At 41.9% G+C, this 26,146-nt stretch overlaps 1 protein-coding gene across 2 annotated transcripts in view; it reads right to left on the reverse strand.

Moving 5' to 3' along the window:
• Positions 1-6,400: 6,400 nt before the first annotated feature.
• wasla (WASP like actin nucleation promoting factor a) overlaps positions 6,401-26,146 on the reverse strand; it is a 58,429-nt gene continuing 38,683 nt past the window's right edge. For both annotated transcript variants that reach the window (XM_051951572.1, XM_051951573.1), the window contains 4 exons: positions 24,938-25,091; positions 14,366-14,979; positions 13,530-13,638; positions 6,401-7,713 (listed from right to left, as the gene is read on the reverse strand). In XM_051951572.1, coding sequence (XP_051807532.1) covers positions 7,652-7,713; positions 13,530-13,638; positions 14,366-14,979; positions 24,938-25,091 — 939 coding nt within the window. In that variant the 3' untranslated portion in view covers positions 6,401-7,651. The remainder of the gene's footprint in view (positions 7,714-13,529; positions 13,639-14,365; positions 14,980-24,937; positions 25,092-26,146) is intronic.

The following is a 26,146-nucleotide window of genomic DNA, read 5'->3' on the forward strand; positions in this document are numbered from 1 at the left end:
ACACACCCTAGCTTTGAAGCTACCTGTCCCTCACGTGGTGTTTTTCATGAGTGAGGAGGCTGCGAACACACCCTAGCTTTGAAGCTACCTGTCCCTCACGTGGTGTTTTTCATGAGTGAGGAGGCTGCGAACACACCCTAGCTTTGAAGCTACTTGTCCCTCACGTGGTGCTTTTCATGGTGAGTTCCACTGTGTGTGTGTGTGGGGAGAATGTTAGCATTGCTAATCGCCGCTAGCTTAAGATGCTAAATCGCGCCAATATTTTCTTGTGGAAACCACACTTTTTCAAGTTAAAATCATTAGTAGAGGTCCTTATAACAGTAGATATTGCTTGCAATTGGAAGTGACAGTTGAAATGTATGTTTTAGCCTGGCAAATATGCAGTTTTATGAGTGAAATGTTGTGAATCTGTGGAACTTTTACTGTTAGCATTTGTTCTTTTGTTATAATTGTGGAGCTAATTGGGTTCATTGCTTCCTATCTTTCGAAATGTGATATGTGAAGTGCCTTGATATGTACTTTGACCGAATCTTTGTATTTTTTTTTGTTGGTCACTTCAAGAGATAATGTGTATTTCTAGTGCACAAACTACTCTGGATTGAAATTGAGAAAACAAATCACTATAGTGCTTAAGGAAAAAATATTTTTATTACCAAAGTAAACTATTTCATTTAGTTTACTGTTTCTGTTGTAATACAGACAATAGACAATTGAATTTAAAAGGTTGTGCAACATGAGAATAACTTTAATTTTGATTAATTTTGATAGTCTTTACCAAAAGTGGTTCAAAGCTAGTGAATTTCAAGTTCATATGGTAAGCTGCTTTTGTTGTGACCTGCCCCACAGGTCAGGTTTTTAGTGAGGATTCCTTCTAACGCTGGATTCACAAGAAGCTACGAGACTCTCCAGATCTGGATGGCGAGCCAACCTTGAGGACAACTTTGCGCTGGTAAACACGTATCAGACAAACACAAAGGAACAGTTAAAAGACTGACATAAAACGGAAAACGACATTCGCCAAAGGAACGAACTGACTGACAAGACGACTCTTTTTTTATTTCATTTTATTTTACATTGTATTTTTGCAGCGCGCTGTTGTTATTTTATGTATGTTCTTTTTTTTCTTCCATTTAAAACTGCAAGTAAATTTGCTTAACTTGCAACCATTGTGTGGTGGTATCCTTTGTTGTTGCATACCCTGGGCTCCGGACGAACCTTCCTTATTGGCCCAACTACCATAGAAAAGTACTGTAAGTGCATAAAAAGTGTTACAAGTGTTAAAGTGAGGAAATCATCCACCTTACCATTGACTACAGTACAGTGCGCCAGAGCAGTCCCCTGTCCTAAGATGGCCGCCAAGTGACGACGCTGCCGACTCCGTCTTGAGACATCGAGGCTGAATCCCAAACCGCCCCCTCCACACTCCCCCTCCACTACCGAGTGTCACTCCAAAAGAAGTCACACTCGCAGCTGTGGAGGGCACCTATTACTGAAGGGGGAGGGTATAAATACGATCGGCAGGAATGGGACGCCCTGTCGCCTCACCGGAAAACGGAAGACGTCATCGCCATGGTAACACAAAGACGCCTACTGTGCATGGCTGTAGCGCTATGGCACAGGTTGCAACTAACAAGGATCGCTGCTGCTTCCAGAAGACAAAAGCATCCCACTTTTTTCACTCACATGTTTTCCAATCCTATTATCTGGCATTTCAAATCCAACAAATGAATGAATGAATAAATGAATTCTGTCAGTTGTGTTCAAATTTTAAGGTGTCAGGGGGTGCACAATTAAATCAAAGTCAACAGAGAAGAAGATTTGTTTCTTTTGTTTTATCTTTTTACACCACTCTTTGTGATGTTCTGTCAGTGTGAAAAAGGCGTGGGAGAAATAAACGCATGTGGAACTTACATCGATATGTTTGTTTCCTCTTCCATTTCGACGTTGCACTTCCTGAAAAAGTTGTCCGGAGTGAGCATCAATGCAGACTCGGGCTGAATCCCAAACCGCCCCCTACACACTCCCCCTCCACTATCGAGTGTCACTCCAAAAGAAGTCACACTCGCAGCTGTGGAGGGCACCTATTATTGAAGGGGGAGGGTATAAATACCATAGATATATACAAACGCTAGATGTCTCGAGACGGAGTCGGCGTCGTCGTCACTTGGCGGCCATCTTAGGACAGGGGACTGCTCTGGCGCACTGTACTGTAGTCAATGGTAAGGTGGATGATTTCCTCACTTTAACACTCATAACTCGCTCAATTCTTGATTGATTTACAAACGGTTTCGTTTATTACAAACCTTATTAACGTGGCTATGATTCAGGCTCAATTCCGAAATCACAGCTTTTCGTTTTGAAAAATGCGGCATAGTTGTGTGTCTTTTCTGCCTGGCTACTCACATTGAAGATGGTGTTACTCACAATCTGATTTTCAATTATTAGGTTTTCCTGAGACCAACGTTTTTTGAGAACCTAATCTTTAGGTGAAATTACATTCTTTGTGTTTGTGGTTGTATTTATTTGCTTGTTAAGAGACTTTGATTGAGACCTTAGACTTATTGTTTGTATACATCTATGCCTGGATTAGTTAGCCTGCAGCCGAAATGCATTGTGGGTAATGTAGGCACCAGGTTCATGAAAAGAAAAGACATCATCTCTTTTTGTTGTGCATTGATTTTGGTTGAGCTTTGTTTTTATCTGTGCATTAGAAAGCTGATAGTAATAAAAAAGTGCAATGCTAAATATTAAAATTACATTTACATCCATTTATGCTGAAAAAAGCTGATATCTGTGTTCATTATTATATGAATTCAATGGTTTAAATTATTCTTATGTAAGCAGTAAAACAAGTACATCTCTGACGTTTATAACAAACCAAGCTGTTGTAAAATCGGTTGAAAATTGAGCAATCTACAGTGATTTTAAAATCCATGCTCCATTGACTTTAATGTTATGAGTGATCGAGCAGCCCTGTCCCAAGATGGCCGCCATGTGGCGACGTTGCTCCCCATAGGCTGACAGTGCTCATGAGCCATCTAGTGTTTGTATATATCTATGATAAATATGATCGTCAGGAATGGGGCGCCCTGTCGCCTCACCGGAAAACGGAAGACGTCATCGCCATGGTAACACAAAGACGCCTACTGTGCATGGCTGTAGCGCTGTGGCACAGGTTGCAACTAACAAGGATCGCTGCTGCTTCCAGAAGACAAAAGCATCCCACTTTTTTCACTCACATGTTTTCCAATCCTATTATCTGGCATTTCAAATCCAACAAATGAATAAATGAATAAATGAATTCTGTCAGTTGTGTTCAAATATTAAGGTGTCAGGGGGTGCACAATTAAATCAAACGTCAGCAGAGAAGATTTATTTCTTTTGATTTATCTTTTTGCACCACTCTTTGTGATGTTCTGTCAGTGTGAAAAAGGCGTGGGAGAAATAAAGGACGCATGTGGAACTCACATCAATATGTTTGTTTCCTCCTCCATTTCGACATTGCACTTCCTGAAAAAGTTGTCCAGAGTGAGCATCGATGCAGACTCGCTATTTAAGGGCTGAACAGTCCACTCTCCCTCCACACTACGCAGTTTGGGACGGCCCTTAATATGGAGGACCCTCCGCGGGAACGCGCAAACGGAGGGGTAGTGTGTAGGGATAGTGTGTAGGGGGCGGTTTGGGATTCAGCCTCGCTATTTAAGGGCTGAACAGTCCACTCTCCCTCCGCACTACGCGGTTTGAGACGGCCCTTAATATGGAGGACCCTCCACGGGAACGCGCAAACGGAGGGGTAGTGTGTAGGGATAGTGTGTAGGGGGCGGTTTGGGATTCAGCCCTAGTGTTTGTATATATCTATGGTGAAAAGTATGTTGTATGCCGGTGAATGGGACGTCGCAACAACACGCAATCTGATTGGTCAGAAGTGGTCACAAAGAATGCGAAACTTTAGAAAAATCGACCATGATCCGAAAAAATAAATGCTGCAAAATCGCTGAGCGAGAAAACGTTGCCGATATGAATGCGTGTATTGACAGGATACAGGTTCGAAAAAAAATATTGACGTCCGAAAAAAACGCACGTAAAAAACGCACCCGGTGTGTAAGGACCTTTAGAAAAATCGACCGTGATGCAAAAAAATAAATGCCGCAAAATCGCTGAGTGAGAAAACGTTGCCGATGTGAACGCGTGTATTGACAGGATACAGGTTCGAAAAAAAATATTGACGTCCCAAAAAAACGCACCCGGTGTGTAAGGACCTTAAATACAATCAATCACCTTGTCATAGCCTGTCTCACCCTACCACCATTGGCAAGCGCTGGCGCACTGCCTTCAGCCCTGACTGATGTGCTCTGTGTCGGGGTCGGGGTGGAAGACGTCAGCTCCCGGGCCAACAGCTGGACAAAAGTCCGGGCTGCTACCTCGGCTTGAGGCGACAGACCCTGTCAAACAGTCATTATATTTACTACAACCTAAACTTAACTACAAGATGCTAACGTAACCTTAATTTTATGCGGGAACGCTAGCATAGCTTGTTGACATAGGCCATTTGGTTACGTTGCTAGCTGATGCTATACATTTCGCTAGCTCATGACGCTAGATACAGTTAAACCGCTTAACCATATGCACATTTCATACAGTTCTCTAACTATCTGAGCAAACCTCACAACCTAGAAAAATTAAGTAAACCTTTTTATGTTTCACTTACACTTAAAGCATTGTCCCCATCAGACGCCATGGTCTCTCCGACGGGCAGCTTCACTCTTCAGCCCAATGACAGGGTCAAGTATAACGCTGTGCGGACGCGTTCATATGATTGATAGAATTAAATATCTGCAAAAAATGTGAGGGATGTACTCACTTTTGTGAGACACTGTAGAGCTCTAAAACACTTTGTAGGATTTATTTATTTATTTATTCAAGCAGCAGAGCTGTCGCTATTCTTCCTGGGGTCCAGTAAAAAACAATTCAGCAGATACCAACATCACTTTGATTTACAAAGTTGGAATGTAACATTTAATATGTATATGTCAGGGTAGAGACTGCGATTTGGTAGAATTGGAGTTTCTACCAGTAGAGATTGTGACTGGAGTCTCTGCCAGTAGAGATTGCGATTGTAATCTCTACCAGTAGAAACTCCAATTCAGTTCAAGTTGCATTGCCTACTGGTGCAGCTCTGAACTAAAGTCACACTTCAGTTTGACACCAAAAATATCAATATTTAATGGCATTTCTGGTTTGCGTCCACTTGATTCTAGTATAATTGTTCTTGGTTATTGATAAGATAAATAGCATAATAGCACTATATGCAGGTGTCGGATGTTTCCTTTCAAACTGTTGTGGTGACATTATTCCATGAATGGCTTTTACTTCTAAACATCCTCACTTTGAACTTGGTGAGCTGATCAAGAATTATACAGTGAGACCACGCCTATTGGAAATAACATATTGGAAGAACATATATCTATTTACTGATAAATCCATTTAGATTAGTGGAGGTAACAGAAGGGTAAATGGAAGGATACTGAGAGGAGAAGGAATGATGTCAGGATCTAGCAAAGCCACCATGAAACATGTTGCTATGAAAATTAAGAGTTCATACTCTGGGGCTCAGTCAACTCCACCCTGACCAAGAAGAAGAGGTTTTCCACTCTTTATGATCTTTATGGTGGAATCATACAGCAGCAGAGTAATGAGTCCAAACACACCTCAGTGGTTTGACCTGAAGACCAAAGATGACCAAAGTGAGCTGACCAATTTACGCTTTCCTCCACAGTCACATGGTCTCAACCCCACTGAACATCCATCATCAATACACTGCTTAATCCTCAAAAGGGTCATGTGGGAGCTGGAGTCTATTCTCTTAGGATGAAGGCAGAGGACACCCTGGTCAGGTCACCAGTCTGTCACAGCGCTACATATACAGACAAAAAATTACAGTTACCAGTTAATCTCAGCATGTTTTTGGACTGTGGGAGGAAGCTAGAGTACCTGGAGAAAACCCACACACGCACAGGGAGAACATGCAAACTCCATGCAGAATGATCCTGCGTAGGCTGGGATGTAAACTGGGGATCTTTTAGCTGCAAGGTAAAAGTGCTAACCACCAAGCCACTGTGCAGCAGCATTCCTCTTTGGAGAACAATAAAGGGAAACATTATTGTTGTACCAGTAACTCTTCAGTGGGTGAATGATTTGACCATTCCCTCTAAACCAGTATGACAATCAACAGAAGACAAACTCCTCTCTGTAAATATTAACATTTATTTAGTTATACAATTTAGTATTCTCATTGCCCCCCCACCCCCCCAACCCTTTTCACAGGTTTGATGTCAGTATCTCGGCTTCTCAATGCAGCATTAAGCCTCACTGGAGGATGTAAAAACTCTAAGACAAACAGTTAAAACGAGCGTCAATTATTTCTTTACACTGTTTACAGAAGATCACAGGCATCGCCAAACCCACAAGCTGCTAGAAAATGCCACATTTGGTTCATTATTATTTGCTTTTTCTACTATTTTCCATTAGGAGGCATTTACAGTCACATTGCATAAAATCATAGTTTGTTAAGGACGGAACTGATGTATGATTGATGCGTGTATGTGTGTGCAAAACTATAAATTTTTAGTTTTGCTATGATGCAAGACTCTGTTGATGCTCCCTCTGCGGGGAATAATAGAATGATGTTACTAAAAAAAACAACCAACCAGACATAAGAACAAAATTCTTACCATTTCACAAATGCCACGCAGTGAGGAGTGTGAGTTCATGTGTGTTCAGCCTTAAAAAAGTTGCTAACTTAAACATTGTCAGTCATGTTTGGAACTGCATTTAAAGGCTGCAATACTGCAAGTCCTTAAGCTTTTCAAAAGATTTTACCGTTGATACATCCTGCTTGAAATAAAATAAAGACTATTACTGACAAATGCACATCTAGAAAAACAACCAAAAAAACAAGAAACCGAACTATAATAGAGACAGTTGTGCAAATAAATGACTTCAATAACATAAATAAAAGTTGAACATCCACGAGGCAACCAAGCTGCTGCATTGTGGTCATCAGATGCCTTCATGTAAAAATAACGCGACTAAACTACGATTTAGTAGGAAACTCGAAGGTATGAAAAGAAGCGCAGTAAGAAAATAGTGTTCTCTTGCATTTAAACCAACTACTATCAAACACAAAGAGGATCCTGCCTGTTTGGTTGCGCATAAGTCTTCCTTTTAAGTTTCTCAAATAACGTGAACAATATAAAAAAAATAAAAAATTCCCAAGGACCACACAAGGTCTCCAACTCCTTTCAGCAGAGTGTTTATACTATTGATCATTGACAATGAAATGTAGCTGGTGGCATCTTCACATTGTGCTGATGATGGATTTAAGTGCTTTTTAATGACATAGGAGCGGTGGAAGAGCTGTAACGATGAGGGTGTGTGGTGAATGTAACAGATTTAACGGATGAGGTATTGCACAGATTAATACAACCAAAAAAAAAAAGCAAAAAGGCAAAAATAAATATACAGCAAATTCTTACAACATTTACATTACAATTTTAGTCAGAATCTGGAAGATATTTAGGAGATATTTAAGTGTCAGCTGTAGGTGCAGGGTTGGGGGGTTGGGGGTGGGAGTTGAGGAGACAAATCTGCACTAGTCATCCCACTCATCGTCATCCTCAAAGTCTTCCTCTTCGTCATCATCGTCGTCTTCGTCTGGGAAAAGAAAAATTAAAATGTCAGGTCAAGGTTTTGTAGACAGAAGCCACAAGCTGTACAGAAACCAGTGCCTCAACCAGAATCTGAGACCAAATGTAGGTAAAATAGAAACAGGAATTCTGAAAATTCTTTTGTCAGTATCAGAATCTCCGTGTACTAAGATTATCTCTAAACTATATAAAGATGTACTCCATCCCAAATCAGGAAATATGTGGTATATAAAAGAAAAGTGGGGAAAAAGAAGGCAATTTGATTATAACAGAGGCTGCTTGAAAAAGAATATGTCTCATACAATGGACTTCAACTTGCTCGACAAATTGGCGTGAATTCTGTTGGAAAAACGTTGCTAGGTTTTTTATTACACCTTTACAAAAGAGACATGGGGGAGGGGGTTCAAGCTGCTGGAGACAATGTGGGAAGGACGACGCCAATCATTATCATGTTTTCTGGAACTGCCCAGTCATTGTTCCTTATTGGCAGGAAATCCACAAACACATTATATATTTGGAGTCAATATTCCTTTTATTATGGATACAGTTTATATGGGAGATATTCAATTTGATGGATGGAGAAACAAAGATAAAAAGTTGGTTCAAATTCTCCTGGCTGGAAGCAAAAAAGTTATTACGAGAAATTGGCTCAAACCCCACTTACCCACTATAGATGAATGGATAGACATCATTTACGAAATTTACATAATGGAGCGGCTGTCATATTCCCTTCAAGTTCAGAAAGATAGATTTTTACAAAATTGGGAGCAAATGGACTGAGTATGTTAAACCTATAAGACCAGACTTCTCTTAAATTATTGGAAAAGGTCAGGCAAACAGTGTTGCATTGACCTAGGTAATTTTTTGAGACCTGTAACCTGACCCTTTTTATTTTTGTTGTATGGATGTACTGATATTGTCAAGATCCTCCTGCTCCAGTGCACTGGCTTAATCAGCCAAAACGATGAACGGCTGTGCGGAGAGCGCAGCTGGCAGGAATTGACAATCACCGCTGCATATAAGCCTGTCTCCTTGCACAACTCTCTGCTGGTTCATTGCTCCATGCTTCATCTGCCATGCCACACCACGCAACTCTGCTAAACCCTGCACACCGTTCCTCATCTCCTGCACGCCGCTTCCTGGACTTAATCTCCCCTTGGACAATATACCTGTTTCCCTGCCCTTGCCACGTCTCTCCAACTGCTCCGTCCGTTTGCCCGTTCCGCCCGTTCACACCCTGGACAGTCTGTGAGTTTCCATCTCTCCCGTAATTTAGTTCTGTTTCATGTTTAGTTTTACTCGGCCTTCGGGTCCGTCTTTAGTTCTGTTTAGCTTCCTTTTTTCATTCTGTTAATTCCCCGTGCCTCTTTTTCTGAGTGCCCCGTCGTTCATTTATACAGTGTTTCCCCTGGGTTGAAATGGCTGTGAGGTGGTAGGGTCACTTTCAGCTGAAAGTTGTTGACGGGGGGGGGATTATATAGACTATCGGGACGGTGGAGACGGACGGTCTCGTCGGTCCGGCGGGTTTTGCACTGCACTTTTTTTTTTTTTTTTTTTTTGCGCCGCAGACCAGTGAGGCGGCAATGTCGGCAGTATTTTAATGAGGCGGTGGCCTATACCGACGAGGTGGGCCGCCTCGCTGGTTATATGGGAGGGGAAACACTGCTTATATATTAAAGCCTTATTCATTCATCTGTCTGCCTGCCTGCCTGCCGCTTGGGTTCACCAGCCCCGTTGTGTGACAGATATTTTGTTTCTATACCTCTCCAATGTCTAGGCCTGCCGTGTTCTTGTAAATAATTCACACTTAATGTTTACATAAAGGTTCACAAACATCTGAAAGAGCTATATGGAGATACACACGTGGACAAAATTGTTGGTACCCCTCAGTTAAAGAAGGAAAAACCCACAATTCTCACTGAAATCACTTGAAACTCATAAAAGTAACAATAAATAAAAATTTATTGAAAATTAAATAATCAAAAACAGCCATTACTTTTGAATTGTTGATTAACATAATTATTTAAAAAACAAACTAATGAAACAGGCCTGGACAAAAATGATGGTACCTCTATAAAAGATTGAAAACTATTTGACCAGAGTGACATGATTAACTCAGGTGTGTCATTTAATTGACATCACAGGTGTTTCCAAACTCATAATGTGTCAGTCTGCCTATTTAAAGGGAGACAAGTAGTCACCCTGCTGTTTGGTGAAAAGGTGTGTACCACACTGAACATGGACAACAGAAAGCGAAGGAGAGAATTGTCCCAGGACATCTGAAAAAAAATTATAGACAAACATCTTAAAGGTAAAGGCTATAAGACCATCTCTAAACAGCTTGAAGTTCCTGTGACAACAGTGGCTGATATTATTCAGAAGTTCAAGACCCACGGGACAGTAGCCAACCTCCCTGGACGTGGCCGCAAGAGGAAAATTGATGACAAATTGAAGAGACGGATCGTTGGAATTGTATCCAAAGAGCCCAGAGCAACCTCCAAAGAAATTAAAGGTGAACTCCAAGGCCAAGGTACATCAGTGTCAGATCGCACCATTCGTCGTTGTTTGAGCCAAAGTGGACTTCATGGGAGACGACCAAGGAGGACACCACTGCTGAAAAAAACTCCTAAAAAAGCGAGACTGGAATTTGCAAAAATGCATGTTGACAAGCCACAAAGCTTCTGGGAGAATGTCCTTTGGACAGATGAGACCAAACTGGAGCTTTTTGGTAAGGCACATCAACTCTATGTTCATAGACTCAAAAACCAAGCATACGAAGAAAAGAACACTGTCCCTACGGTGAAACATGGAGGAGGCTCAGTAATGTTTTGGGGCTGCTTTGCTGCATCTGGCACAGGGTGTCTTGAAAGTGTGCAAGGTAAGATGAAATCTGAAGACTATCAAAGCATTCTGGAGAGAAATGTGCTGCCTAGTGTCAGAAAGCTTGGTCTCAGTCGCAGGTCATGGGTCTTCCAACAGGACAACGATCCAAAACACACAGCCAAAAACACCCAAGAATGGCTGAGAGAAAAGCGTTGGACTATTCTAAAGTGGCCTTCTATGAGCCCAGATCTGAATCCCATTGAACATATGTGGAAGGAGCTGAAACATGCCATTTGGAGAAGACACCCATCAAACCTGAGACAACTGGAGCTGTTTGCTCATGAGAAGTGGGCCAAAATACCTGTTGACAGCTGCAGAACGCTCATTGACAAATACAGAAATCGTTCAATTGCAGTGATTGCCTCAAAAGGTTGTGCAACAAAATATTAAGTTATGGGTACCATCATTTTTGTCCAGCCCTATTTCATTAGTTTTTTTTTTTTTAAATAATTATGTTAATCAACAATTCAAAAGTGATGGCTGATTTTGATTATTTAATTTTCAATAAATTTTTATTTATTGTTACTTTTGTGAGTTTCAAGTGATTTCAGTGAGAATTGTGGGTTTTTCCTTCTTTAACTGAGGGGTACCAACAATTTTGTCCACGTGTGTATACAGAGTATATACTCAGATGATCTGTGACTACTTATTTGATAATGCCATTGTCTACATATGTTTTACGCTGATTATTATATGTGATTATGACATTGCCATTTGAAAGTGCTCTTTCTAAATAAAAAAGAAACCAGTGCCTCCAGGAATTCGCGATGTTGCGATAGCGCGAAATCAACCAATCTCAGTGAATTTTGCGCGGCCTTGCAATTTTGTCCAATCACCACAACTTTCCCGCAATTTTGGCCCGCCTCTCGTGAGTTCCACCAATCATAGCAGCTCCCAGCGCAAACGTACACACGTACAAGACTTTGCGTTACATTCTTTGTATGAAAAGTGCGATATAAAGTTTGATTGATTGGAACATATTAGAACAGCTGAAATGAGCGGACAACAGACCAGACAAATCACCATGACGGAAATGGTTGTATCCAGATCCATTGGAGCACTGAAAGAATGAGGTAAATTAGATTAATTATTTCACCAAAGAACACGGCGGAGTTATGTGACAATCATCACAACATCACTCAAAAACGGACTCGGGAATTTGAATGAAATTTTCAGGGTTGTTCAGAAATGACACAAGGACCAAATTATCAGACTTCGGCAGTGATACAGCTTAAAGTTTGGCTCCACGGATTTGTTAAGGATTTCCCATTGAGATAGCGGCACGGCGTCTGATAGCAGCATGGTAACCATGGTAACAGGATTGTGATCCTACTACAAATCTACCACTGTGGACGTATTGGAAATGACACAAGGAACAACTGATTAAATTGTGGGGGTGTTTCTGAGTCCCATCAATTCCCGTCGCCAGCTACATGTTTAGGTTGCGTGATTCGGTATGCACACAAACATGAAACACACCTGTGTTCAGCACAAGGTCAGGTAATGAACAGTCTTGGTGGAGGATTGCACTCTCTCAGTGCTGTTCTTGCTAACTGACGTGACAAACCGTGAGCGTGTGTGTGAACACGTATGTGCCAGGAAGTGAAATTAACTTTTTAAACCACTGACAGATATGTCCATGTGATTCATTCAATAATAAATTCATCATTTTGTGCTGCAAATCCACCAACCACATCATATTAAACCAGTATCTGGCTGCTGCTAATTTCCTACCGTGGTGTGCCAGCTTTTGTGGAAATGGGTTGGAACGTTTAATAATTAATTTTGGAATAAATATTGTCAATTACAATGTTGAAACATGTTCTACAAGCTGGAAAAAATGCAACTTTTTTAGCTGTTGTCACTGTTTCTAGCAGTTTCATCACAACAAATAAGCTTAAAACATCGCAACTTTTATCGCAATTTTTTTAGAAAAGCTGCCGCGAATTCAGGCATTTTCGGCCGCAACAATCACGATAAACGCCTGCGAAATCCTGGAGAGACTGAGAAACTGAAGAAAACAATTTCTGCCCTTAAGGAGAAGTCTGAATTAGATGCTACAGGGAACAGTTGAGAAAGTAGGCAGTTTTAGAAACTCTGATAAGCAAGTACACACAGATTTTTGACTTTTACTCTACTGTTCAGAAGTTTGGGGTCACTTCGAAATGTCCTTGTTGAAAGAAAAAGCATTTTGTTCAATGAAGATAACATTAAATGAATCAGCAATACAGTCTGGACAGGTCGCCAGTCTATAGTCTATCACAGGGCTATATATACAGACAAATACATAAGCAAAAACTATATAATCAATGAAATGAAATGAAGTCTTCAAAGTTAAATCCTTGACTATTAACACAGATGATTTACACAGTGAACAGGTAATGTAAAACTATATAGTACGTAGCCCAAATTAGCTGATAAGATTTAACAGGTCTGATTGCACAAAATGCACTGGCGGTGATGGTGAAGCATTGAAAAGCATACCCTGTCTAGAAATGCTTCAGTACTTGTGAAAACTACTAATGCTTATCAAAATCTTTCAGTATTACTTGTGCTAATTTGGCACATTCAAAATATCAACAAATGGAGATCAAAATAACAAACCTCATGCTGCCCCTCAGTGTAACTTACTAAAAGCAGCATTCCAGCATAATTTCACATCTTTTCACATAAACCTCTCATGTGGTCATCTGACCCTGATCAACAGTGGTTGATCAGTGACAAAACCTTCTCTCTTTAATCCTTTCTTTCCTGTGTACAATCTTTGACTTAAGGTAAGCTAACATGCAGCTTAGTAACTTAGTTTTTACTGAAGAGATTAGAGCAGTACTAATCTTGTAATTCAAATCTCAAGAAAATGTAAAACTATTCTTTGGCTTATCTGTGTATCTTGGGAGAACGTCCCTGGCCAGATGGCACAGGAAACTTCTCCGCAGTTACCTGAGGAATGGATGGCTTTGCTCCTCTTCTGCATCACTTCCATAAGAGCACCGACAATGCCTGCAGCTGGAGCTGACATTGGAGGGCCAGACTCTGGATGATCCGACACCTGGACAAGCACAAACAGGCCCAGACCAGTTTGTTACAGGTACAATTACATATGTCCATATAAATCACAGGTATATTCACGTACAACATTCTGGATGGGCAACATTTTTGTATTGCACTGTGTATTGTGTAACAGCTGAGCAACCAGCGCACTCGATTTTTTTTTTTTTTTTTTTTTAAAGGAACCCTTGTGGGTCAGATAAAGTAAACTTTACGTAAACGTTCAGCCAAGAGATCAGCATCAGTTTTCTCATCTTGGTGTGGTTAAGAATGACAGTGATTCTTTATGTCACGTACGTGAAATTATGAACACTTTGAATCTCCTCTCTCATACTGTGGCAGATTTAATACACTTCTTACCTGTGTCTGAATAAACCAGTTCACTCATAAATGGCATCCATTTGCTTGTAAGTACTCATAAAAATGCTTTGTGAAATCTCAGACTGTCTCCCCTTTTGGTTCATTGACATTTTGGTAAATTTGAAAGATAAAAAGTCATGGTGAATTACTTACTAGCAGTTATTGCTCATACAGTACAGATAAAACCTCAACATTAGTTTACCTACTGACAAAAACCTCAAAACATAATGTTTATGAAGTGAGATATTAAATACAGTGTCATCTTTCAAAGGAATGTATCATGTTCATCTGCCATGAACTGCAAACTGTGTTAACCTGGGTGAGTTAAGCATATAGCATGTGAAGGGAAATCACTGCAAGGGTCTCACAGTCTTGAGCTGGATTCCCTGTCTGATCTGGTCCAGCAGGGCTTCTCGTCCGGTGCTGGACGTTGGTGCTCGGTGGTTCTGCTCCACCTTCTTCAGCTGAGTTCCTCCTCTGATCTGCTCCAGCAGCGCTGACTTTCCACCTGGACTTGGCGAATGAGGTGAATCTCCGCCTCCACCCACACCATCCATCTCTGGAGGTGGGCCTGGTGGGGGAGGTGGAGGAGGAGGGGGAGGAGGTGGTGCAGGGGCACTGTTTGCTGGAGATTGCTGGGCCAGAGGAGGAGGCGGAGGGGGTGGAGCTTGTGGAGCAATGGAGGAGTGTGAGGAGGATGGAGGAGGAGGGGGGTGAGGCTGGTGATGGTGGTGGTGGGGAGGAGGAGGTGGCTGGTGACCTCCTCTGGTGGGAGGAGGTGGGGGAGGAGGGGCGCCCAGAGTTCCTGGTCTGGAGGGAGGTGGGGGCGGAGGAGCCGAGGCGGGGGCTCTGGACGGAGGTGGGGGAGGAGGGGCTCCTCGGCCTCCTCTGGAGGGTGGAGGTGGAGGCGGGGGTGGAGCTGAGCTGTGGGGAGGCAGAGGAGGAGGAGGGGGACCGCCCCGAGAGGGCGGTGGAGGGGGTGCTGTGGGAGAGATGAGAGATATGAGATCAAGCTGAACAAGAATCATCAGTCTTTTAGCTTCACTACATCCATCCATCTGTTTCTGATACTGGGCAATAGGAGGAGACACTCAGGACAGGACAGGTTAACAGTCCATCATAAGGCCAGCACAGAGACAATCGCACACTTTTAGATGCTCTCATGGTGACAAAACTGACTTCGGCATGTTTGCTCAATCTTCATTAATTAATCAAGACATACTGTTTTCATTTCTTTTGGCACAGTAATAAAACTTTAGCTGATCTGTTTCAATGTCACTCTGCTTTAACCCTTTACGCTTCAGTGCGTCGTAGGTGTACCGCCGGCGGTACACTTACTAATTTGCATAGGAATTTCAAGAATGTCCGACGGCTGCAAACCCGATTATACAAACACTATACACCGATGGAAAGCTTAGATTCTCATGAATCCGCCGGTATAAACCACTTTCAGATGTGATTACCACAGCGGGTGAGAAAAACACATTTGTCCGACAAAAACAAATATTCATCCATCCGTTCTCTATACACGGCTTCAACGCACACAGCGCGACTCACATTTCTGGGTTCATTATTACACACAGAAAAAAAGATTCCACAAAAAACGGCCATAATCCAACCTTTTTACATCCAGACGACACAAGCCAGTAAACTATTTTGTCCAAAACATGTCCTGAAGTCGGTATAAAATCCCCGAATCGGTCGTTTTCAAGGAAATGCACCTCGCGATGTGCGTCCAATATTCCCTGTATTTTTCGTCATTTTTTTTTATTTAAAAATAGAATATTAGCGATTTTTTTTGTACTGAAAACGGCTGGAATTGACTGAAGCTTAAAGGGTTAAGGATCAATTTGTAGACAAAGAGTCTAACAGAAGCTACATTGATTAACTATCAAAGCTAAACCAGGGCAGGTAAAAGTATGCATTATCTCTCCCTTAGCTATGAATATCTACCTGCAAATATTGCATTTCGCAGTGTTTTCCTAGACTTTCAAGTTTTTTGGTTGATTTGCCAGGTTTGTCAGCCATTTGTATATATTAGTGATGTATTCCCTTGCAGAAGCTTGTACTGTCAGTAAGACAGGCCAAAGAGGCCAATGAAAGTAAAAGGTTTAATAGAAGATTTATTGGGTGTCAAAGTTTAACAAACCCCTTTATTTTACCGGTCTAGCAACTAAGGATAGGGATTGTTAAGATTTTAACGGTGCACCCACTCTTCTAGATACTGTTTATCTATTCAATATTTTGAGGGTTGTTTTACTGGTTCATTTTTTATTTTTCAGGAGAAAAAAATACCATTGCTTTATTTAGTCTCCGTCAGATTTTCTTTCTTTTGCTCTTCACTTTTAAATAAAAATTGAACAGAGCACTGAGGTTTTTTTAAATCTATTTTTTAACACTAACACTGAGTTATAGAAAGAGTGAAACTAAATCAAGACATAATTTTCCATTTCCCTGCCTGTCAATAAAGACCGTTTACTGGATGCTTCCGCAGATGTCGCCATTGTGGCAACGAGCATTTCCTAGTGAAGTGAAACCACTTTTGAATGTTCTCTAACCTATTAGCAGTGTGCTGCACCACGTAAAAGCTGACCGTTACATAGAAATGGATTTTTTTGAGACAAAATGTGCAAGACAACCGTTATGTAGCAGTAACACACAGGAAATCTAATTTCCTAATTTTTGCAGTACCAAAAGCAGAACTGACACCGTCAGAACTTATTGATCCTCCAGTATTAAATAATTTAGCCCTGGGGTCCATTAAATGATGTGTTTCAATAACTATCCCTATTGGTAACAAATCAAAATTCAACCAGCATGCAAACCTGTCCCTGAAATCAACAATTTAGTCCCTCTCTCTAAATACAAGACTAAACACACTGTTTAGCTACTGTATATTCAGAAGCATAAATAATAAATTAAATGAATAAAGACTCAGATAATCTTCCTTGCCATTAGCAATCAGACTATTTAATTTAAAAGTAAATAGATGAGACCAGACAATTGAATTTCCCTTCGGGGATGAATAAAGTCATTGTATTGTACTGTATATGTTAGAATTTTTCTGGAAATAAACCATCATGGAAGGTAACTATAGTTTGTATGTGACAATATGAGGCAACAGAATGCACTTAAGTGTGTATCATGTGATTCGAAATGTACAGTACAGTACTTTGGTACTTCAAGTATATAATATGGGTTATTAAAAATGCTTAAGACTAGAAGCACACCAAAATGATTTCCAACACTGCATGTCTGTGCTGATGAGAGATCTCCTTTTCTAAAAGCCTTGCTCCATTAAGCTCTCAGAAGGTGGGTAGCTTTATTTGAGCCCATCACTTCTGTTTGTACTTGGATCTCAAAGCACTTTTTTGGTCAGCAGATCAGTTCAAAATATTGCAAGGAGGAAAGGCGAGTCCCAGTGATGAAGTGTTGCATACAACAGGCTCTGTGTGCCAGTGTTGAGATCAAAAATAACATCACCAACATGTCAGCAGTGTAAAACCCGCTTTGAACAGGTTATCTTCTGGAGACCTGTTTTGACATGCATGACCAGATCGAGCTGCAGCATATGTTTAAAGTGTTGATGGTTCATACACTGACAGATGTTTGTTTTGACCATAAGCTGCTTAAACCGGAAATGTCCACTAACTACACACGTGGACAAAATTGTTGGTACCCCTCAGTTAAAGAAGGAAAAACCCACAATTCTCACTGAAATCACTTGAAACTCACAAAAGTAACAATAAATAAAAATTTATTGAAAATTAAATAATCAAAATCAGCCATCACTTTTGAATTGTTGATTAACATAATTATTTAAAAAAACAAACTAATGAAATAGGGCTGGACAAAAATGATGGTACCCATAACTTAATATTTTGTTGCACAACCTTTTGAGGCAATCACTGCAATTAAACGATTTATGTATTGGTCAATAAGCGTACTGCAGCTGTCAACAGGTATTTTGGCCCACTCCTCATGAGCAAACAGCTCCAGTTGTCTCAGGTTTGATGGGTGTCTTCTCCAAATGGCATGTTTCAGCTCCTTCCACATATGTTCAATGGGATTCAGATCTGGGCTCACAGAAGGCAACTTTAGAATAGTCCAACGCTTTTCTCTCAGCCATTCTTGGGTGTTTTTGGCTGTGTGTTTTGGATCGTTGTCCTGTTGGAAGACCCATGACCTGCGACTGAGACCAAGCTTTCTGACACTAGGCAGCACATTTCTCTCCAGAATGCCTTGATAGTCTTCAGATTTCATCGTACCTTGCACACTTTCAAGACACCCTGTGCCAGATGCAGCAAAGCAGCCCCAAAACATTACTGAGCCTCCTCCATGTTTCACCGTAGGGACAGTGTTCTTTTCTTCGTATGCTTGGTTTTTGAGTCTATGAACATAGAGTTGATGTGCCTTACCAAAAAGCTCCAGTTTGGTCTCATCTGTCCAAAGGACATTCTCCCAGAAGCTTTGTGGCTTGTCAACATGCATTTTTGCAAATTCCAGTCTCGCTTTTTTATGAGTTTTTTTCAGCAGTGGTGTCCTCCTTGGTCGTCTCCCATGAAGTCCACTTTGGCTCAAACAACGACGAATGGTGCGATCTGACACTGATGTACCTTGGCCTTGGAGTTCACCTTTAATTTCTTTGGAGGTTGCTCTGGGCTCTTTGGATACAATTCCAACGATCCGTCTCTTCAATTTGTCATCAATTTTCCTCTTGCGGCCACGTCCAGGGAGGTTGGCTACTGTCCCGTGGGTCTTGAACTTCTGAATAATATCAGCCACTGTTGTCACAGGAACTTCAAGCTGTTTAGAGATGGTCTTATAGCCTTTACCTTTAAGATGTTTGTCTATAATTTTTTTTCGGATGTCCTGGGACAATTCTCTCCTTCGCTTTCTGTTGTCCATGTTCAGTGTGGTACACACCTTTTCACCAAACAGCAGGGTGACGACTTGTCTCCCTTTAAATAGGCAGACTGACTGATTATGAGTTTGGAAACACCTGTGATGTCAATTAAATGACACACCTGAGTTAATCATGTCACTCTGGTCAAATAGTTTTCAATCTTTTATAGAGGTACCATCATTTTTGTCCAGGCCTGTTTCATTAGTTTGTTTTTTTAAATAATTATGTTAATCAACAATTCAAAAGTAATGGCTGTTTTTGATTATTTAATTTTCAATAAATTTTTATTTATTGTTACTTTTGTGAGTTTCAAGTGATTTCAGTGAGAATTGTGGGTTTTTCCTTCTTTAACTGAGGGGTACCAACAATTTTGTCCACGTGTGTACTTGCAGTTCAAAGTTTTAGCACTTAAAATTACTACTGGGCATGGTCTGATATCTGGTGTGTTTTAATAAAAGATTAAAGCTGCAAGCAGCATTGGACGGGTCCTCGCATCCTTGTTGGTCAGCAAATCCACGCATGTCCACCAGGTGACGCTGGGACTGAGAGCGTATTTCCGCCAATGGATATCATCAGCAACGGATGCTGATCACACACGCAATGTTTCAGGTGGATTGGTGCATGTACAAACTAGTTATAGAGCATTTACCATCCAACCACCAGGTGGCGCTGCAATTGAGAGTGTATACTGGCCTATGGGTGTTATCAGGATAGGACTCTGATCACACATGGAAAGTTTCAAACAGTTTCAAGCTTGTAAAGACTAGTTATACAGCATTTCTTGTCCATCCACCAGGTGGCACTGCGACAGAGTGTATTTTGAACAGTGGATGTGATGAGGGTTGGACTCTGACCACACATATAAAGTTTCAGGCTGACTTGAGCATGTACAGCTAAGCTATACAGCATTTCTTGTCCATTCACCAGGTGGCACAATGATTATGACTGTATTTCAGCATTTGGTTGTGATGAGGGTTGGGCTCTGATCACACATGTAAAGTTTCAGGCAGATTGGAGCATGTTTAGGCTAGTTACACAGCACTTCCTGTAAATGCATTAGGTGGCGCTATGACTGTGACCGTATATTAATCAATGGAGGTCATCAGGACTGGACTCTGACATTTGATAAGTTTCAGGCAGATTGGAGCATGTACAGGCTAGTTATACAGCATTTCTTGTCCATCCAGCAGGTGGCGCTGCGACTGAGAGTGTATGTTGGCCTATGGATGTGATCAGGATTGGACTGTGATCACACATGGAAAGTTTGAGAAAGATTGGAGCATGCAGAGGATGCTACAGATACTACAGCTGATGTTTCATGACAAAGCATCAAAACTCTAGAGGTCGCCATGGCCACACCATTTGGCTTCTGGGTAACATTTTGATAACTTTTCATCACCAAGTCCTGCTGTGTGGACTGACAAAATTTCAGGTCTCCTGGAGTTACCCCCTAGGAGGAGTTCGCTCTCAAAAATGACAAAAATCCCCAAAATTCTCACAATTACTCCAAGATGGGGGACTTCCTGTTGGGTTTAGGGTATCGCTCCAAGAGGCTTTTTTGTGCATCCTGATGTACTCTATAAGCCTCCCAAATTTCGTGGATGCAGGTTAAACACACCTCAAGGGCTGTGTGTAAAAAAAAAAAAGCTGTAGGGGGCGCGATACCACATGCTGTGGCAAGATGCATACACTGTCATTCCTTGGGTCGATGGTTATGTGTGTGGTAATTTTAGTGAGCGTTGGAGTATTCCTAACCTGTCAAAAAGTACTTTGTTTTCCGTCCATTTTCTTTCGCTTACCCGGGGCCGGGTCGCGGAGGCAGCAGGCAAAGCAGGTTGTTCCAGCCGTCCCTCCCCCCAGCAACGCTTTCCAGCTCTTCCTGGGGGATCCCGAGGCGTTCCCAGGCCAGACGGGATATATAATCCCTCCAGCGAGTTCTGGGTCTACCTCGGGGTCTCCTCCCAGGCGGACGTGCTTGGAAAACCTCCAAAGGAAGTCTCCCTGGAGGCATCCGAATTAGATGGCCAAACCACCTCAACTGTCTCCTTTCGATGTAAAGGAGCAGCGGCTCTACTCAGAGCTCCCTCCGGATGTCTGAGCTCCTCACCCTATCTCTAAGGCTGAGTCCAGCCACCCTACAGAGGAAGCTCATTTCGGACGCTTGTATCCGTGATCTTGTTCTTTTGGTCACTACCCAAAGTTCATGACTATAGGTGAGGGTTGGAACGTAGATGGACTGGTAAATCGAGCGCTTCGCCTTACGGCTCAGCTCCCTCTTCACCACGACAGATCGGTACAATGCCCGCATTACTGCTGATGCCGCACCAATCTGCTTGTCCATCTCTCGCTCCATTTTCCCATCGCTCGTGAACAAGATCCCGAGATACTTGAACTCCTCCGCTTGGGGAAGCAACTCCCCCCCAACCCGGAGGGAGCAATCCACCGGTTTCCGGCAGAGAACCATGGCCTCGGACTTGGAGGTGATGAGCCGCATCCCTGCCGCTTCACACTCGGCTGCAAACCACTCCAGTGCGTGCTGAAGGTCACGGTCTGAGGACGCCAATAAAACCACATCATCCGCAAAAAGTAGAGATGTGATCCTGAGGCTCCCAAACCGAAAACCCTCCCCACCACAACTGCACTGTGAGCGTTGAAGTCTGTCAGGAGAACTATCGAATCCCCGGGCGGTACCCCTTCCAGGACACCACCCAGATGGTCGAATACTCCGAACTGCTGTTCGGTGCATAAGCACAGACAACAGTCAAGAGTTTTCCCCTCCGCAACACGAAGTCGCAGAGAGGCGATCCTCTCGTACAGAACTCCAACAAAGCGGCGCTCGGCCGGGGGCTTGTGAGTATCCCCACACCCGCCCGGCGCCTCTGACTTTGGGCAACTCCGGAATAGGAGAGAGTCCAACCCCTCTCCAGGATTCTGGTTCCAGAACCCTGGAGAGGGGTCTGTGCGTGGAGGTGAGCCCAACTATATCTAGCCGGTATCGCTCCACCTCCCACACCAGCTCAGGTTCCTTCCCCACCAGTGAGGTGACGTTCCACATCCCCAGAACCAGTCTACGCCACCAGGGGGCGGCACACCCAGGCGCCTGCTCCTGCCTACTCCCCGGTTGACATAGCACCCGACCCCGACTTCCTGCCCTGTAGGTGGTGGGCCTACTGGGCAGTACTTTGTTTTTCATAGCAATATTTAGTTGTTACGGCAACAGCATCGCATGAAATGTCAAAGCCTTCACAGTGTGAGATTGTCAAGAGGTGAAGACTTGGCTGACCAATTTCAAGCATATCACCAAGTTTAGGGCCATAGTAACTGAAAATATAATGCCTTAAACTTACTGTTACCAACAGGTGGCGCTATGACGTTTTCAGAATTTATGAGTGTGGATGTCTTCAGATTGGACCTGGTGTCTAGCATGTGACGTTTGGGGCAGATAAGATCTTGTTCAGCTGAGATATAAATCGCTAAATTTTCATGGCAAAACATCGAAATTCGCCGCACCGCCACAGACACGCCCTTTGATAACAAGTCACCATTTTCACTGGGAATCGTCATCAATGTGTTGAGGCTTATGGCACCACAATTGAGTTGAATCTGGCCAACGGGCTGACAATAGTACATGAAAGTGTAAAAAAATGTCAAATTCTTGATGCCACATGGTTGTGATTAGGGCAGGTCTCTGATCATACATGTAAAGTTTCATTGAGATTGGAGAATGTTCAGCAGAGTTCGAAACCATTTTCTGTTTCATGGCAAATGATCAATATTTGTGGGCGTCGCCATGGCCACGCCCTTTGGCTTCTGCACAACATTTTGATAACTTTTCATCAGGTAAGATTGGTGCATATGCTGGCCAAATTTGACGTCCCGGACTAACTCGTGATGAGTTATTAATCTGAGCTCATTTAACAGGTAATTCAAGATGGCCAACTTCCTGTTAGGTTTACAGTACGGCTGTGATTGACTTTTTTGCGTTTTCTTATGTGCTGCATATACCCACCAAATATTGTAGCTGTAGATGAAACATTCTGCCATTTGACCTAATGACCAAATTTTCAATTTTGCAGAGGCGCTATGGAGCCATTTTGCCACACACATGCACATGAAATTTTCGCCAGTCCTGATGTTTTGGGCTATGATAAGGTCACCAAAAAGGCAATTCATTTGCCCAGAGAAAAAAAAAAAAAAAAAATAAAAAAAATAAACCCTAGGGTTTCAATAGGGTCCTAGGCACCGCAGTGCCGTGGGACCATCTGTGCCTGGCACCGTCGGTCCTCGGCACCATCGGTGCTTGGACCCTAATAAATAAACCTTAGCGTTTCAATAGGGTCCTAGGCACTGCGGTGCCTTGGGACCGTCGGTGCCTGCCACCATCAATCCTCGGCACCGTCTGTGCTCGGACCCTAATAGATAAATAAAAAAAAAAAATCAGCTGACCAATTGACATTCAAAATTAAAGCAGAGACCTTGTTCACTTACCTGATTAACCCTACCAGCCACTGATAACATTTATATTTACATGACTAATGAGGGATTCACAACAATTTTTTAAAACACTGTTTTAAACATAAACACAAAAAAATCCTATTCCAATCACTCTACATTTCTTTCGTCTGCTTTCAAAACAGTGCAGGTTATCATGAATAAAACATGGAGGAAAACTCAGGACAGAAGTATCCAGAGCCTGTCACAAAGAATAAAAAAAAGTCAGAGAGGGAATAAATTTCATAAGCAGAACTCATATCTGCTGTCTTAAAATGACAGTTCAAGATAAAGCCATGAGATGAATCATAATGTTTCATTAAGCCAAAAAGCTTTTCTGTCATTTTAAATTGTAACAGTGCAATTTGTTCTGCAAACTGTGACACCTGCAACTTTTTTTGGTTGTTTCATGAAGGAGCTTCAGAGACCACTACCAGATCTACACTCCAGTTCAAAAGTTTGGGGCCATATAGAAATGTCCTTCTTTTTGAAAGAAAAGACTTTTTTTCAATTAAAATAACATAAAATGAATCAGAAATACAGTCTAGACATTGTTAATGTGGTAAATAACTATTCTAGCTGGGAATGGCAATGGTAAATGGTCTTGCTCTTATATAGCGCTTTTCTACTCATCAGAGTACTCAAGACGCTTTTAAAACAATTGCTCCCATTCACCCAAACACACACATTCACACACTAATGTGCAGGTTGCTAATCAACCTGCAACATCAGTCAATATACATTCATACACCAGTGGAACAGTCACTGGTAGGCAATTCGGGGTTCAGAATCTTGCCCAAGAAAACTTTGGCATGCAGCACATGACTAGGCGAGAGCGGGAATCGAACCGCCGACCCTTCGATCATTGGACGACCCGCTCTACCACCTGATCCACAGCCACCCCAATGGCTAATTTCTAATGGGATATCCACATGGGGTACTGAGGCCCATTTCCAGCAATCATCACTGCTGTGTTCTAATGGTACATTGTGTTAGCTAATCACATTAAAAGGCTAATTGATAATTAAAAAAAACCTTTGTGCAATTATGTTAGCACATGAATAAAAGTGTGAGTTTTCATGGAAAACATGACATTGTCTGGGTGACCCCAAACTTTTGAACGGTAGTGTATGTTCAACACTTGCGCAAAAACAGAAACTAGACTTAATTGCCAAGATAAAACAATCAATTATTTGTTCTGTAAAATACCAGAGAAAGTGAGAAACATCCAATTGCTTGTCTTATCAGACCAACAGTGCAAAATTCAAATGTATTCAAAATAAAGCAATGAAGCAAAAAGACAAATAACTAGTGGGTTTTGGAGAATTTAAACATTAAAACAACATACCAGTGAATTATCTAGATTATTTAGAAATAATTTATAATTTCTATGGTCATAAAAACTTGGGCAATGTCTACTATACAGACAGTTCTATAGCACTGCAAATTAAAATCGAGTGACACTGATCGGAGCTTTATTCTATAGCATTATTTTAGATCAGTGTGACACATCAAAGCTGTGTGTTTCTGTGTGTTATCTCACCCTGCCTCCTCAGCTCGTTCTTCACGGCCTCAACACCTCCTTTTTTCTCAATGAAGTCGTAGATGACCTTGGATGTCTCACGGTCCTTTAGCTGCGCCTCAGAGATGCCGCACATGTCGAACAGGTTCTTGAGTTCGGGGTCCAGGTTGTTCAGCTGTCGAGAACACAAGGAGCACTTTTAAAATACACACAATTTTGCTGAGTTGATTACTTTAAATGTAAATCTTGTGAGTTTTAGTAAAACAAAACCAGATATATATATATTTTTGTCCAGTACTGAAACACTGCAAACAGCAAGCGCATCATTCACCAGAACTCGTTTGGTGTAACATCTGTGTATGTCATAATGTTTGTTTGTTTGTTAGCATACAGTTTCCTTGTCATAAGGTTGCCATCATGCTTTTCTAGTGTGCATGTGTGGGACGTGTGTACGTGCACATGGCTCTGACAGCAGATTGTATAGAAGCACAACAAATCTGCTCTTTCGGGTTCTACGGAAGTTGTCAGAGGTGTGAAAACATCTTTATTGGAACTCATTCAATGAAAACTGAAGATTTCCCTGCTCCTCTTGGACTGATTCAGTTTAATTTGTATTAACGCTTGTCACAATACAGAAGCTTTGAGCGTCTGCTTCCTCTGCAGTGACGGTAAACCCTCCAGCATTCAGTCAAAGTGTCAGTGTGACACCTGGTGGCCAGCAAGTAGAAACACAAGATGCCTGACAGCTAACAAAAACAATAACACTGCTGCTTTCCACAAAATCAGATCTTCACCTGCAGCACCTGCCTTTTGTTCCCGTCATGCTGCAATGCATTCTGGAACTGGCATAGTGTCACGGGATGTGTTTGTTTTCAGGACGGTTCAGCAGGCTCAGTCAATCATGCAAACAGACACAATTGAGAGGCAGAGAATGAAAAGCAATTAGCCTCCTGCTCATTAAGCCCATCAGTCTGAACAAGGAATTTGTTAGCTGACAACTATACAATGAGGTTTACAGCAAGTCCAGCTCATTAACAGCCAACATTTTGCAAATGCAAATATTTGTCAGACGTCAAATGATCCAAGATCTTTCATGTTTACCTCTCTTTAGGAGCCCATTCAGGTATTTGGCACAATTCAATTCAATTTAATTTATATAGCACCAATTATAATTCAAATTGTCTCAACAGGACACTAGAAACTCAAAAACTTGTTTTCTTTCTTGATTCC

This window comes from Acanthochromis polyacanthus, chromosome 8 (assembly GCF_021347895.1).
Source record: "Acanthochromis polyacanthus isolate Apoly-LR-REF ecotype Palm Island chromosome 8, KAUST_Apoly_ChrSc, whole genome shotgun sequence".
Taxonomy (NCBI): Eukaryota; Metazoa; Chordata; class Actinopteri; family Pomacentridae; genus Acanthochromis; species Acanthochromis polyacanthus.